This window comes from Alligator sinensis, unplaced genomic scaffold (genome assembly GCF_000455745.1).
Source record: "Alligator sinensis unplaced genomic scaffold, ASM45574v1 scaffold974_2, whole genome shotgun sequence".
NCBI classification, from domain to species: domain Eukaryota; kingdom Metazoa; phylum Chordata; order Crocodylia; family Alligatoridae; genus Alligator; species Alligator sinensis.
This window is the reverse complement of record NW_005842369.1, coordinates 265855-279504: the sequence shown is the minus strand read 5'-3', so window position 1 is coordinate 279504 and position 13650 is coordinate 265855. Positions and strand designations below refer to the sequence as shown.

At 43.4% G+C, this 13650-nt stretch overlaps 1 protein-coding gene across 1 annotated transcript in view; it reads left to right on the top strand.

The window, feature by feature from the left end:
* The window catches only part of RGS22 (regulator of G protein signaling 22), a 106316-nt gene that overhangs the window by 47052 nt on the left and 45614 nt on the right, over positions 1–13650 (top strand). Inside the window, exons 8-13 of the mRNA XM_025210727.1 lie at positions 4934–5105; positions 7476–7559; positions 8070–8751; positions 9295–9456; positions 11652–11832; positions 12600–12652. Of these exons, the coding sequence (XP_025066512.1) occupies positions 4934–5105; positions 7476–7559; positions 8070–8751; positions 9295–9456; positions 11652–11832; positions 12600–12652 (1334 nt within the window). The remainder of the gene's footprint in view (positions 1–4933; positions 5106–7475; positions 7560–8069; positions 8752–9294; positions 9457–11651; positions 11833–12599; positions 12653–13650) is intronic.

The following is a 13650-nucleotide window of genomic DNA, read 5'->3' as shown; positions in this document are numbered from 1 at the left end:
ATATATATATATATATTTTTTTTTTATATATGTAATCTGTACCTTAAGAAGTGTACAATCTAAGTTTAAAGATGAGGTAGTAGAGAACATTGAAAGTCTGTGGGAAAAGCAATTGACCAGCAGTAAAAAAACCTGTTGATTTGTTCTGGTGTTCTTGCACATTGCATGTATGCACTCTGCTACCTCGTGGCATGGCACTGCTACCATCCAACCAGAGTGGTCTCCTTGGCTCTCCCAGTAACTCAAGTAAAGAATAATTCAATAGTATCCTCCCCTTGAAGTACAGTTTACAAGTTCGATAAAACATGTGGTTGATTTGACCCTTTCAGGTTCAAGCCATTTCTGTCTGAGCCATTCCCAGTTTCTCTGCAAGCCCTGGCTCCAGGTTCTGTGCAAGTGCAGGAGAGCTCTGTCATTTTCATACTTGGCCCTTAATTCTGTAGGGAGTTATTTCTCCAAAGTCTCTTCCAAGCCCAGGTCATGTGCTTCAAGCTTCTTCAACTTGGAAACAAAGTATGCACCCCTTCCATGATGCCAGGCTTCACTTCTGGCAGGTGTTTCAGCTTCCAGGTTCTTATCACTGTGTATTTTGGGCCTCTCTAGAGAGACTTTACACCAGATAGAATCATGGAAAATTAGGGTTGGAAGGGACCTCAGGAGGTCATCTAGTCTAACCCCCCTGCTCAAAGCAGAACCAGTGCCAACTAGATCATTCCAGCCAGGGCTTTGTCAAGCCAGGCCTTTAAACGTCATTCTCCCCTCGTACTCAGCCTTGGTGAGGATACAGCTGGAGTACTGCGTCCAGTTTTGGGCTCCACAATTCAAAAAGGATGTGGAGAAGCTTGAGAGAGTCCAGAGAAGAGCCACGCGCATGATCAGAGGTCAGGGAAGCAGACCCTACGATGACAGGCTGAGAGCCCTGGGGCTCTTTAGCCTGGAAAAGCGCAGGCTCAGGGGTGATCTGATGGCCACCTATAAGTTTATCAGGGGTGACCACCAGTATCTGGGGGAACGTTTGTTCACCAGAGCGCCCCAAGGGATGACGACTAGGTTGAACGGTCAGAAACTACTACGAGACCGTTTCAGGCTAGACATAAGGAAGAATTTCTTTACTGTCCGAGCCCCCAAGGTCTGGAACAGCCTGCCACGGGAGGTGGTTCAAGCGCCTACATTGAACACCTTCAAGAGCAAACTGGATGCTTATCTTGCTGGGATCCTATGGCCCCAGCTGACTTCCTGCCCTTTGGGCAGGGGGCTGGACTCGATGATCTTCCGAGGTCCCTTCCAGCCCTAATGTCTATGAAGTCTATGAAATATATGAAAAGTCTCCAAGGATGAAGACTTCACCACTTGTTCCAGTGCTTTACCGCACTTCTAGGGAGGGAGTTTTTTCCTAATATCCAACCTAAACCTCCCTTGCTGCAACTTGGGACCATTGCTTCGTGTTCTGTCATCTGTCAGCACTGAAACAGTCCCACTCCATCCTCCTTGGAAGTACCCTTCAAGTAGTTGAAGACTGCTATCATATCCCCTCTCAGTTTTCTCTTCCACAAACTAAGTAAAACCAGTTCCCTCAGTTTTTCCTCAGAAGTCATGTGCCCCAGCCCCCTAACCATTTTCATTGCTTGCTACTGGACTCTCTGCACCTTGTCCACATACTTTCTATAGTGGGGGGCCCAAAACTGGACACAGTACTCCAGATGTGGCCTCACCAGTGCAGAACAGAGTGAATAATTACTTCCCTCAGTCTGCAGGCAACGCTCCTACTAATGCAGTCCAGTATGCTGTTAGCTTTCTTGGCAACAAGGGCACACTACTGACTCATATCCATCTTATTGTCCACTGTAACCCCCAGGTCTTTTTCTGCAGAGCTACTGCTTAGCCAGCCAGTCCCCAGGTTATAGCGGTACATGGGATTCTGCTGTCCTAAGTGCATGAGATTTCTTTTGGCCCAATCCTCTAATTCGTCTAGGTCACTCTGAACCAAGGTTCCCTCTAAGCTGCGCGTATGCACAGCTGTGCACAATAAAAAGTCTTGACGCGCACAAACTTTTTAATGCCGCGCACCTGTCCGGAGAGGAGCTGGGCTGCAGCTTCCTATAAACTTTGGGCACGGAGCGCAGCGGAGGCACCGGAGCCGGCACGAGACACCTTACCGGTGGTAAGTTATCCCTCAGCTGCACAGGGGCCGCTCCGCTCCTCACTGTGCCGGCATCCCCGTGGGGAGGGAGAACAGTGCAGAGCAGGCGGTGGCTCCTCTCTGGGGCGAGGCAGAGCTGATTCAACCTGAGGTAGGCTGAAAGCAATTGCCTGCTTTGGCATTCATCCAGAGGTAGAGTTCATTTGCAAATGATGGGGGGTAAAATATATATATATCGGAATGGGATCTTTGACCCCCAAGCATTCAAGAGGCTTTGACCTGCACAGCTCAGCCAAGAACACACTCCCTTGACTTGTCCTCTGATGTGGGGGAATCACTCCGAACCACTCGCATGTTTTTGAGTTATGGCAAGAGTGACCTCAGCGTATATACACCTTCCAAAGGAGCTTTCCTCCCAGCCTGGGAGAAGGGTGGGTGCCTGGCCCCTGCTGGGAAAGCTGGTGCCTGGGGGCAGGGTGCATTCCCAGGTTGGCCCCAACAGTCTGTACACTCTTTGGAAATCCAGGTCAGGGATTTTCCTGCTGCTTGGCCTTCCTGTTTCAATTTGGAGTCAGCCTTCAGAATAGCACTGGCCCTTTGTTCGAGGCCATCTCAGAGAAAAGCTAACTCTAAGTTAAGCCTATGTGGCAGGCTCCTTTTTCAGTGGGAACTTCACAACAAGCGGCGTGCTCACGGATCACTACACCTTAGAGGGAACATTGAACCCTAGCCCTAACTGCCAGTATATCTACTACACCCCTCAGCTTGCTGTCATCCACATGCAATCCATCTCATTTTCCAGATTGTTAATGAAGATATTGAACAAAACTAGCCAAAGGACCAACCCCTGGCTTGATACCAGCTGCCAGCTAGACATTGAGTCATTGATTACTACCTGTTGAACCTGCCACTCCAGACTTTCTATCCACCTTACAGTCTATTCATCCAGCCCATACTTCCTGAGCTTGCTTAGAAGAATGCTGTGGGAGATTGTATCAAAAGCCTTGCTAAAATCAAGGTAGATCACATCCACTATTTTCCCTGCATCCACAGAGCCAGTTATCTCATCATAGAAGGTAATCATGTTGGTCAGGCATGACTTGCCCCTGGTGAATCCATGCTGACTGTTCCTGATCACTTTCTCCTCAAGTGCTTAGAATTGGATCCCTTGAGGACCTCCTCCATGATTTTTCTGGGGACTGAGGTGAAGCTGACTGGTCTGTAGTTCCTTGGCTCTCCATCCCTTTATTAAAGATGGGCACTATATTTGCCCTTTTCCAATCATCTGGGACCTCCCCCAATCACCATGAGTTTTCAAAGATAATGGCCAGTGGCTCTGCAATCTGCAGTCACATCAACCAACATCCTCAGCACTGATCTTCCTCTTGTTGCTAACATACTTGCAGAATCCCTTTTTGTTACCCTTTGTGTCCCTTGCTAGCTGCAACTCCAGTTGCACTTTGGCCTTCCTGACTTCATCCCTGCCTGCCCAAGGTCCCATCCACATGGCATAGCTGCTATGGGAGCTGAGCTGGAGCCATGACCAGTACGCCAGGCTAGAATGGGGACAGAGCCTGCCAGCATGAAGTGAGGATAAGGCAGGGTGGGAAGCAGAGACCAGAGGCTGGAAGGGAGGCAGGCACAATTGGAGGGTAAGCTTCTTGACCTTCCCACACTGCCTTCTTCTTCCTCCTCCCCCCGCAGCACTGGGGGTGTAGGGGATGAATATTTGAATTTGTGTAACTATGTTACATTCATCAACTTCCAAGGATAAACAGATAATCTTTAAGTTTTAGATTAGTCATATCAGTTCTAGCTAGTATGCAGATTCAACGATGACCCTGAATTTAAGATGACCTGCTAATAATTAGATTCTGTAGATGAACAATGAATAGGTTTGTTATAATTTTCCATGCATAGAATCTAATTATTGGAGGGTCATTTTTAATTCATCCCCCACTGCTGCTAGCGGGGAAGGTGATGTGGAAAGGTCAAGCAGTTTACTCTCTGTTTATGCCTGCCCCCCTGCCAGCCTCTGGTCCCTGCTTCCCACCCTGCCTTAGTCTTGATCCGGGCTCACAGGCTCCGTCCCCATTCTAGCCTGGGACACTGAACCTGGATCTGGACCAGCCCCCATAGCAGCCATGCCATGTGGATACTTGTCTTTGGCTCAAACTGCTCTATGTGTAGTTTCTGATTAACCCTGCCAGGTTTCTCTCAGGGTTTGAGCTGCCTTGTGCAGGTCCCTCTTGACTTTAGGTTCTATCTTTCCAGAAGGAAGAACAGTCTTATATAATACTCAGGGGGTAGTCATGTAGCTCATTGTTTCCCAACCAGTGCACCGCAATGCAAGAGTGTGCTGTCAGAAATGAACAGGTGTGCTGCAGAATTTTGCCATGGCAATGAGCTACAATAGGTATGAGGATGGGGAATGCCTTAACAGATGTGCCATGGAAAATGTTTATTAATGTAAGTGTGCCTTGGGCTGGAAAAGGTTGGGAAACATTAACTTAACTCCAGCTCTCAACTTGACCAGCTGATTCTCCAGTATATCCAGCTCCAAAGAGGCCAAGCCTTAGCATCCCTGTACCCATTCACCCTGAAGGGCACAAACCCCAGCATGACAGGTACAATCAAATTTTGTAATGCAGTCTTGCTGCTTACATTGCAAAGCATTGTTAAAACAGTCAGCTTGGTGAGAGTGTACAGAACGAGTGCAGAAAATGAATCCTCTGCTTGAAGAAGTCTTGCAATAAATATAGTTGAATTCTTACGTGACATTTCTTTTCATAGGCTACAGTTACTCAGACGAAGGACTGGTTTGCACTAGCAAAACAAAGCCAGCATGTAACATCTACAGATTCAGTTAGTTGTCCTTTAGTTTCTTCTCAAATTCAAGGTGCAGACCACTGGTCTACAAACGACCAGAGAACTGTTTCATTCACTGAGAACGTTGGCCACCGAGGTAAGCGACGGGGGCATAACTATTGTGATTTATAGCATACGCTTTCTGCAATTGAAATTGTGGCCATTCTTGAATTAGAGAAGTGCTATGCTGGCTTGTTTTTGGTTTTTTGGCTGATACTACCGTACCCAAAAGGGCTTGTAGGAGAAAAGAGCAAGCACATGTGCTCCCCACTCCCACAGTGGTAAACAAAACCAGCGCTTAATAAAAACAGGCTACAATCTTCTTTGTAGAGGAAACAAACATGGCACAGAAAAGACCCAACACATGGGAAAATATTAGGACCATGTCTCTCCCTAGGCCCTTAAAGGACACAGAAGCCATTCTGTTTGAGAACTGCATCATTGTGGTTTTGTATCCAAAGCGTGGACATAGAGATGTAGCTTTACATGGCATTATTCCTCTGGAAACCAAAGGGGATTATCCATGTAAAATACTACTAACTTAATTATTAATGAATAAGTTATGTAAGTTTCACTAGTTTATGAGTCAGGACTTGATATTACATTTTGCAAAGCTGCAACCAACCAGGTGGAGTTTACACAGTGCAGTCTTGCATGTCCATATTATACTAGGCTGGACTAGGCATAGGACTGCACCCTAGTCCATGACGCCTCTTGAGTCTTTTTTGTTCAGCATGTAGAGTCTTCAAATGTCAGGGAGCTTTGATGTGTTTTGGCATAGCTAATTTTGGAAAAACTTTTCCAGAAGTTAGCGGATCTCTGGGCTGCTCAACTCTTTTCTGATGCATTCAGTTCATTGCTGGTAGCCAAGTAGAAAGTCTTGTGCTCCATCCCCACATTAATTTATTTTGGTAATGAGTGGATTTTTGCTCCAATCCATATGTTATCTCTTCTGCTTGAGAGCTTTATCTTTCAGTGTGGAGCTCTGTTTTCCGTTTATATATGCTTACTACAGTACTCCATCATGGGAAATCCGTAAGCTTTTCAAGCAGAAGGCATTATATATGCACAGTATTTCTTGGAATTAACCATCAGGGACTGTAGGCAGAGAAAAAGAGAGAGAGATGGAGACAGCATAAATGTATCATTGCAACATGTCCAAGTATAGGAGTTTAACACTGTGGGCACTAATGCATGGTGAGGTAGCACAACCTTGGCTGGAATTCATGCCACTGAAAGGTAGCCTCAGGACTTATCACTACATTTTTTTCCGCTGTTCATTACCTTGTTATGAAAAATGGGAAGGTTTGGGGATTGTTTTCATTTCAATGATGAGAGAAGGAAAAAGTAACACAGAAATCCATTATTCCTAGCATAGCCAGTAGCCTGAGAGTGAGGGCACTGGCTTGGGAAACAGAATGTGAGACCCAGGTTTGAGTCCATGCACCAATTAGGATAATTCTTGGTATCTCAAATTAATGCCCTAGCCATAAGACAGCCTGTCTTTCTGGGTGCATTCACACTGTACAGTAGAGTATAACATAGACAACTGAGCTAGCTCTAAACCATCTGCCTCAGGCCCTGGAAACAGCCTAACTGTGGTATCATGGGGCTCCATGCAAGTTAATTTACCCTCCTGTATCTGAAAGTATCCCTCAAGAAAAATGCCTTCCTATCTTGGGCATCTTAACAGTGATGAATTAGAGAAGTGTGCTATCTAGTCATACCCTCAGTCTCTCCAGTTGGAGGTTTTAACTTTTTGTAAATCATTAAATATTCATTGGCCCACAAGCAAGAAGCTGACTCTATATCCTGGTAGTCAGAGCACTGACATGGGGCATGGGATATTCAGGTTCAGCTGTCTGCTATGCCTGATTTTCTGAACTACAGTCATAACAGAATTTTTCATATGTTGTTTTTATGATGTAACAGATGAAAGATTGGATCTCCTTAAAAGTTTTACCAGCACAATCAACACTTGCCAATCTTGATAGCATTTCCATTGGAAAGGCTTCTCAGGTCTAGAATGGAATTAGAGAAAGACCTTTCATCTCAAACAGTCATGTGCTGAGACTAGGTTCAGGTCCCTGCTCTGCCTGATTTGGATCAGGGACTTGGACCTGGGTCTCCTAAGCAAATGCCACAACCAGTGGGATCTTGACTCCTCTAGGAATGGTGGGGTCATCTCTAATTCTACCGTGGACCTAAGAAACATCCTCAGTGGAAAGTTTGTTAAAAACAGCATGTTTTGGTTTCATAGAAAAGGTTTGTACCAGTATGATATTTGAAATATCCCATCATGATTATAGACCTTAAAAAGGGCAGTTTAAATTCTGTATTATTCTTTATTGTTCTGAAGCATGACAGTTTGTAGCCTGTGTATTGTTGAATGGCAATGGGAATTAAATACAACAGATACTGTATAGCAGTGTTAAATTACAACTGTTTTTTCTTGCTTTTTGCTTAGATTCCGTTTCTGGTCATGGTGCACACAGCCTTTTTGCTCAGCTGAACAGAACCGACTTACACAGTGATAGTAGTAGCAGTCTAGGTAAGCAGTACTTACAGAGAAGCATGCCATTTGTGTCACCTCCCATTGGGGAAAAAACCTATTGCCCAGCTGTTTGGGAAAAGCAGAAAGAGGTATCTGGGCAAGTTAAAGACAAGACTCGGGTTTCCTGTTCACCAGACAAGAATTAACACAGGAAGGTGGAAGCCAGCTTAATAGTATCAGGTACTTAACTGCCAGTTATAGGGAGGTGGCCAAAGGGAATGAATGAAAATGGAGCAAAACGAGCTACAACTGCATCACCCTCCCTCTGCTTGTTCTTGAATCTAAGACGAGGGCCTTTTCCTCCTATGCTGAAAAGTAAATATGGTAGTTTTAACATGAGCATCTATGCTGATTCCAACTGTGGCAGTATGGTGTTTTCCAACTGCTCTGCAATAATAAAATTCAAGTACATTCCACATCTCTTAGTTTAAAGACTTTTTTATGTCAGCCTGGAGAAGAGTCCTGAATCTGAAGGAGTTTGCAGCATTTTTTTCTGATTTAATGCAGGAGCAGATTCCCTGGGTGATGAATATGTACAAAGAAGTCTCCCCCTCCCTCGGAGGATGACAGCTGTAAAAGTTAGCAATGTGAGTGGGAGATCCACAAATAAAAAGGAGGAATCTTCTGTGTCCATTGCTGAAACGCCTTCTTGTACTCAGTTAAGAGTGTATCTAGACCAGAAATGGGAGAGTGAAACAGAGAAAGAAAGTAGTCAGGAAACAGCAATTTTTCAAACACTGGAAGAGTTTACATCAGCTTATATTCAATATATAGTGAGGGAATCGGTCTCCAAGCTGACTGGACAACCAGCTGCTAAGAGCAAGAGCGATGTGAACTTCAGTAAATTGTCTAAAGTCTTTATAGATGAGGTAGCAAATAAAAAACTTTCTGTTGCTGCCGGAGAACAACTGTCTTCCCAAATTATCACTCCATTCAAAGAGTTGGACCCCAGTGGAGATGAAATAGAACAGCGGAGTGAAGAAGTTAGTTTAAGTTCAAGTTCTGAAACTGATGGCACAGACATTAGGGCTGCCTGGTGTATTAGTCACCAAACTTATGATATTGGCAACAGAAATGAATTTGAAAGATTCAAGAAGTTCATTAAAGGAACTTTGGGGGAGAAGTACTGGTGGCTCTGGATGGACATTGAAAGACTGAAGGTCCTTAAGGACACCAGAAGGCAGCAAAGGTATTTTCCATTGTTCTTACTACTTATCTAAAAGGCTAGATAAATGTTGGTTTTGCTTATTTAGAATTAATCATCAATTATAGATACAAGTGGTTATTGCAAACAAAGGATCTAATTCCAATAATTCCACTTTAATTGGGAGAATTCAGGAGCTATCTTGGTGAAGCAGACAAAGTTATATGTATGGCAGACTTACTTGAAGTTAGAATTGGTCTCAATATTAAAATTTTGTTTAAGAAGTTGGTTTAAAGACATAAGATTCTAAAGTCACAAGTGGGGCATATAGTATGTGCTTCCTAAATAGATTTTATTAGGTTTGTATACTATCTTGTATTATAAGATAGTATAAAGTTTAACTCTGTACAAAGCCAAGCTTTGTGCATAAGTGTGAGAATCTGAAAGAAATGTTTTGGCTTCTACTAGTTACACATTTTTAAAAATGTATTTCCAAAATGACAGCTGTTTGATCTATGGGATGACTGAGTTTTGCCTAACTGTGTACAGTATATAACATGTATATGCATTTGTTTTCTTTCACCCAAGACAGCTTGATAAAATGAAAAAAATCTATCTAGTAAGCAGTGGAGATTATTTCCTTAATTCACAAGTCTTATTCAGACTGGATCTACTCCATGGAGATCAGTGGAATATAAGGCATTTAAGAGGGATTCAGCCAGAAGTAGTGAAACCTTTACTTCTTTACTGGTAGGAATAATTGAAGATGAACTATAAAGTCACTTGATTTTTTTTGTGTGTATATCCTCTTTTTAATTTGACCCTAATTTGCTAGAGCTCAGGGGCAAATTCTCATCTCATTTATACCAGTTCAACCCTGAAGTTCATGGCAGTGATGTAGTGGTATTAGTCCCCTAAATTTTTGTTTCAGAGACCTGAGGGTATAGCTATACTGAAAACTTCCCAAATTGAGCTCCATGCTACCGTAGCTAGACTGTTTCTATCACCTGAGCTGGCTTGTTTACAGCTACATTAGGCATCTCTACACTTTACTACACTTTAGTCTAGAGTTGCATGTGGTCTAAATTTATGCAAGGCTTAAACCTAACAGTTTACTTGTTGATCTCTGTTATACAGAGGGGTCATATCAGTCTTGTAAATATGCACCCTTTCTTCTGTGTCTCTGTGGTAAAACACTGAGATTTTAGGACTGAAAATGCTGTACAACAGTGCTTCTCAAACTATCTGATGTGGCGGACTGGCAGTTTTTTTTCCAGTGGGCCAGGGACCGGTGCCTTATTTTTCCAGTGGGCCAGGGACTGGTGCCCTATTTATGGCTATGACATATCAATGTTATGCTTCTGAAAATATATTTCTTTCTTTTCTGGCAACTTGCTGCGAACCGGCGACTGGTGGCTCGTGGACCGGCACCGGTCCGTGGACCACCACTTTGAGAAGCACTGCTGTACAAGACCTTGTTGTTGGTTTTTTGGGGTTTTTTTAGCTTCAACTAACAAAGACTGTTGGCTCAGGATTCAGGTGAAATTGAGCTTCATGTTAATTGTCATATGCCAGGGCTTGTCAACCAGGGGTACAAGTACCACTGGGGATAATTGGGAAGTCCTCAGGGGGTACATGCGGGTGGGCAGAGATGGAGTGCTGCCACCCACTGCCCTGCTCTGCTGCCTCGCAGAAGCAGGGCCAGGGTGGGTGAGGGCAGCAGCGCCCCTCTACGGGCCGCAGGCACCACTCAGCTGGCCAGACACTGGGAGGAGATGGAGCTCGCACATATTGGCCACCAGCATCACCAATCACCCCATGCTGCTGCTGCTCTGCATGCAGCCGCTGCCACCCCTACACCCCACTCTGCATCTGGCCCTGTGCCAACCCTTCCTCCCCTGCTCTGTGTCTGGCTGCTAGGGGTACACTTATTAAAAAAGGTTGAAACCCCCTGTCATATGCTATAGGAGATAACACCATTTCTAATTTACTACCAAAGCAAAAGCACCTAAGGTCTTTTCTAACACCCTCCTGTCTCCAAATAGATTCCTGAAAACATGAATTGAGCCCTCCAGATTAGTTCATGCTGCCAAAAATCCCTTAGAGGAGTTGCATTTTGGATACCTCGTACATCCATCCTTCTCTATCAGGCTTGAATGCTGCAACCCAAACTTTAATAATAAACTGTTTTTTTTTAAATTGGAGGAGAGTGTAAGATTATCTTAATATTTCTAATCTTAAATCTGTGTCTGCCTTTGACTATTAACAGCATAAGATCATGATGTGGTAAATGTCACAAAAAGTCACCATATATCAGTCAATTATTTTGTGTTTTAAGTGTGTGTGTGTGTGTGTGTGTGTGTGTGTGTGTATGTACACATGCGCGCATGCATACACACACATGGGCTGTCAAATGATAAATGTAATTAATCGCGAGATAAAAAAAATAGTTGTGATTAATTGCAGTTTAATCGTGCAGTTAAACAATAATTGAAGCCCAATTTATTATAAATATTTTTGGATGTACACACACGTACACAAACCCTAGACAGTTCCCAAGACCTGGCTCTCCAACTCCTGTCCCCCCCCATACAATTACCTGCATCCAGCTGCTGAGTCTGCTCCCAGGACCCTGTCTGGTGTGCATGTGTGTGTGCACGTGCATGTGTGTGTGTGCCTGGCATGTGTTTGTGTCTGTGTGTGGCTGGGCAGCAGTGAGAGGGGTGGGGACGTTTTTCCCACAGCACACAGGCAAGCATGCAGCAGCAAGGGGAGAGGGGCTACTTTTCCCCCATTACCAACAACAATTAATGTGCGTTAAAAAAATTAACGCAAAATCAAATTAACGTGTTAATCGCAGGCATTAATCGCGATTAATTGACAGACTTAACTTATACACATATACCTATATATAAATATTTATTGACATTATTTTTTTGTTTCAGGGGCCCTAGATTTTGTGTCACTCATTCATCTAAAATACGAAGTGCTAGTGCAAAGCTGAAGCTGTGGCACATGTGTCAAGAAAGACCAAGGATGGATATTGATCCTTTCCCACAAATGGTGACATTGTTGCCACTAAGAGCCAAATCTTGCATGCCAAGAATAGCATCTTCCCATCCTCAGGTAGGCATGGCAAGGGCCTGCTTCTAGAAGCAAATCTTGCCCTAGGAATAATACTTACCTTCTTACTTATCTCCTTGGAAATAATGTCAAGAGTTCAGTTGAATTCAATGAGAGAAGGATTTGGTCTTTAGTATTTGGGTTAGTTTACAGTCAGAACTGGTAAATCCAGCGTATCTCATTCAGACAGTTACATATATGTTGCAGTAGAAGCCAACTCTGCTTTGTGCCATAGCTCCATTTAAACAGCTATTAGTTTAAAATTCACAAGACAGTCACAGAATCCCATAAAGAAACTCGAAAGCCACTTGTTTTCTGGGATTTACTCTGGGTTTAACCTTATAACCTTATGTCAGATGTTAAGCAGAGTAGAATCTGTCTCACTGTCTCTTCAGTAATACTTGTTTTATTCCTAAAAGCCACAATGATTGTTATCTAGAGGTGGTCACAATTTTCAAAATTCAAATATAGACTGGATTTTTCAAATTGGAAATTCAAATCTGGATTTTTAACATCTTACAGTTTTCAGGTGACTGTATCAAGGCTTTTGATTTGTTTCTTCACTTCAGTGGAAGGTGCAGGTCCTCAGGAACAGGCTGCAAGATAGAAGCTATTTGCAAAATGTGAATCTAGATTTTAATTCGAATTTCAAACGCATCCAAAAAGATGTTCTGATCTGGGGATTTAGTTCAAGCTCATCTTTAAAAACCTGAATAATTTTAAATTGTAATTTTATTATCACCTTTTTTTTTTTTAAACCCCATAATTAGTGGAGACACTATTATATTACAAATACATCTTGGACTCCTGATGTTGGAGTCCTGTAAGCTGCTTGTGTTGTTCTAAGTAAAGATGCATGTTGGTTTCATGTTAAAAGGATTCATACATTTTCCTTTTAAAATCAATTAAACTTAGATCCTTTGAGATATTCAGTGATTTGGGATTTTGAGTAAATGAATCTGTAGTCTGAGGCTGTAAATAGATGTCACCTTTGTCCCTGGAGAAAGTATTTTGTCCTGTGACCCTACAAATACTAGACCATTGTCCTGCTTCACACCCCACCAAAGTGTTGCCCTGTGGGGTCAGGCCAACTCTCAGGATCTCAATTTTGCGTTGTTAGACAGGAGGGTGTAACACAATTGCACATATACAAACACACAAATCAATTGGATGCATACACACACACTACCAACTCAGGCATATACACATCAAAACTAGCCTAGGCACATGCATACCTATCACCAATTCTAGCACATACACTATATACCCCAAAAGTTAGACAAAAATCAATTGTCCATACCCGCACACTTAGTACACATACACAGATCACTAATTTGTATATTATGCACACAATGACATATCTATATATGCATGCACACACACACACTCACCAGTTCACACACATACAACCCACCTACACATACACACAGGTAAGTTCCTAACTTGGATGGTACAGTGTGTATGTGTGTGCTTGGGGTACCTGGGATACTTGGGGGAAGGTTAAAGTGAGAGAGAGAGAGTTAAAGTGTAGGGAGTGAAAGTTGCCAGAACTAGGATTAGAACTGGTGGACTAGAGAGAAGCTGGCTGAGGAACTGAGGCTTAGGTTTACTTAAGATCAAGTGGCCCCAGGGTTACTTGAGATCACTGGTGCAAGGAAAATTAAAAAAAAAAAGCCTGGTGGCAAGGAGGAGACAGCCAGGAAAGAGAGAGAGACAGAAACCTGGGAGCTTGGGGCTGAAAACTGAGGCAGGCAGCTGAGATATTGGGGCGGGGGGCAGATAAGTGGTGGCAAGGAGGAGACAGCCAGGAAAGAAACTGAG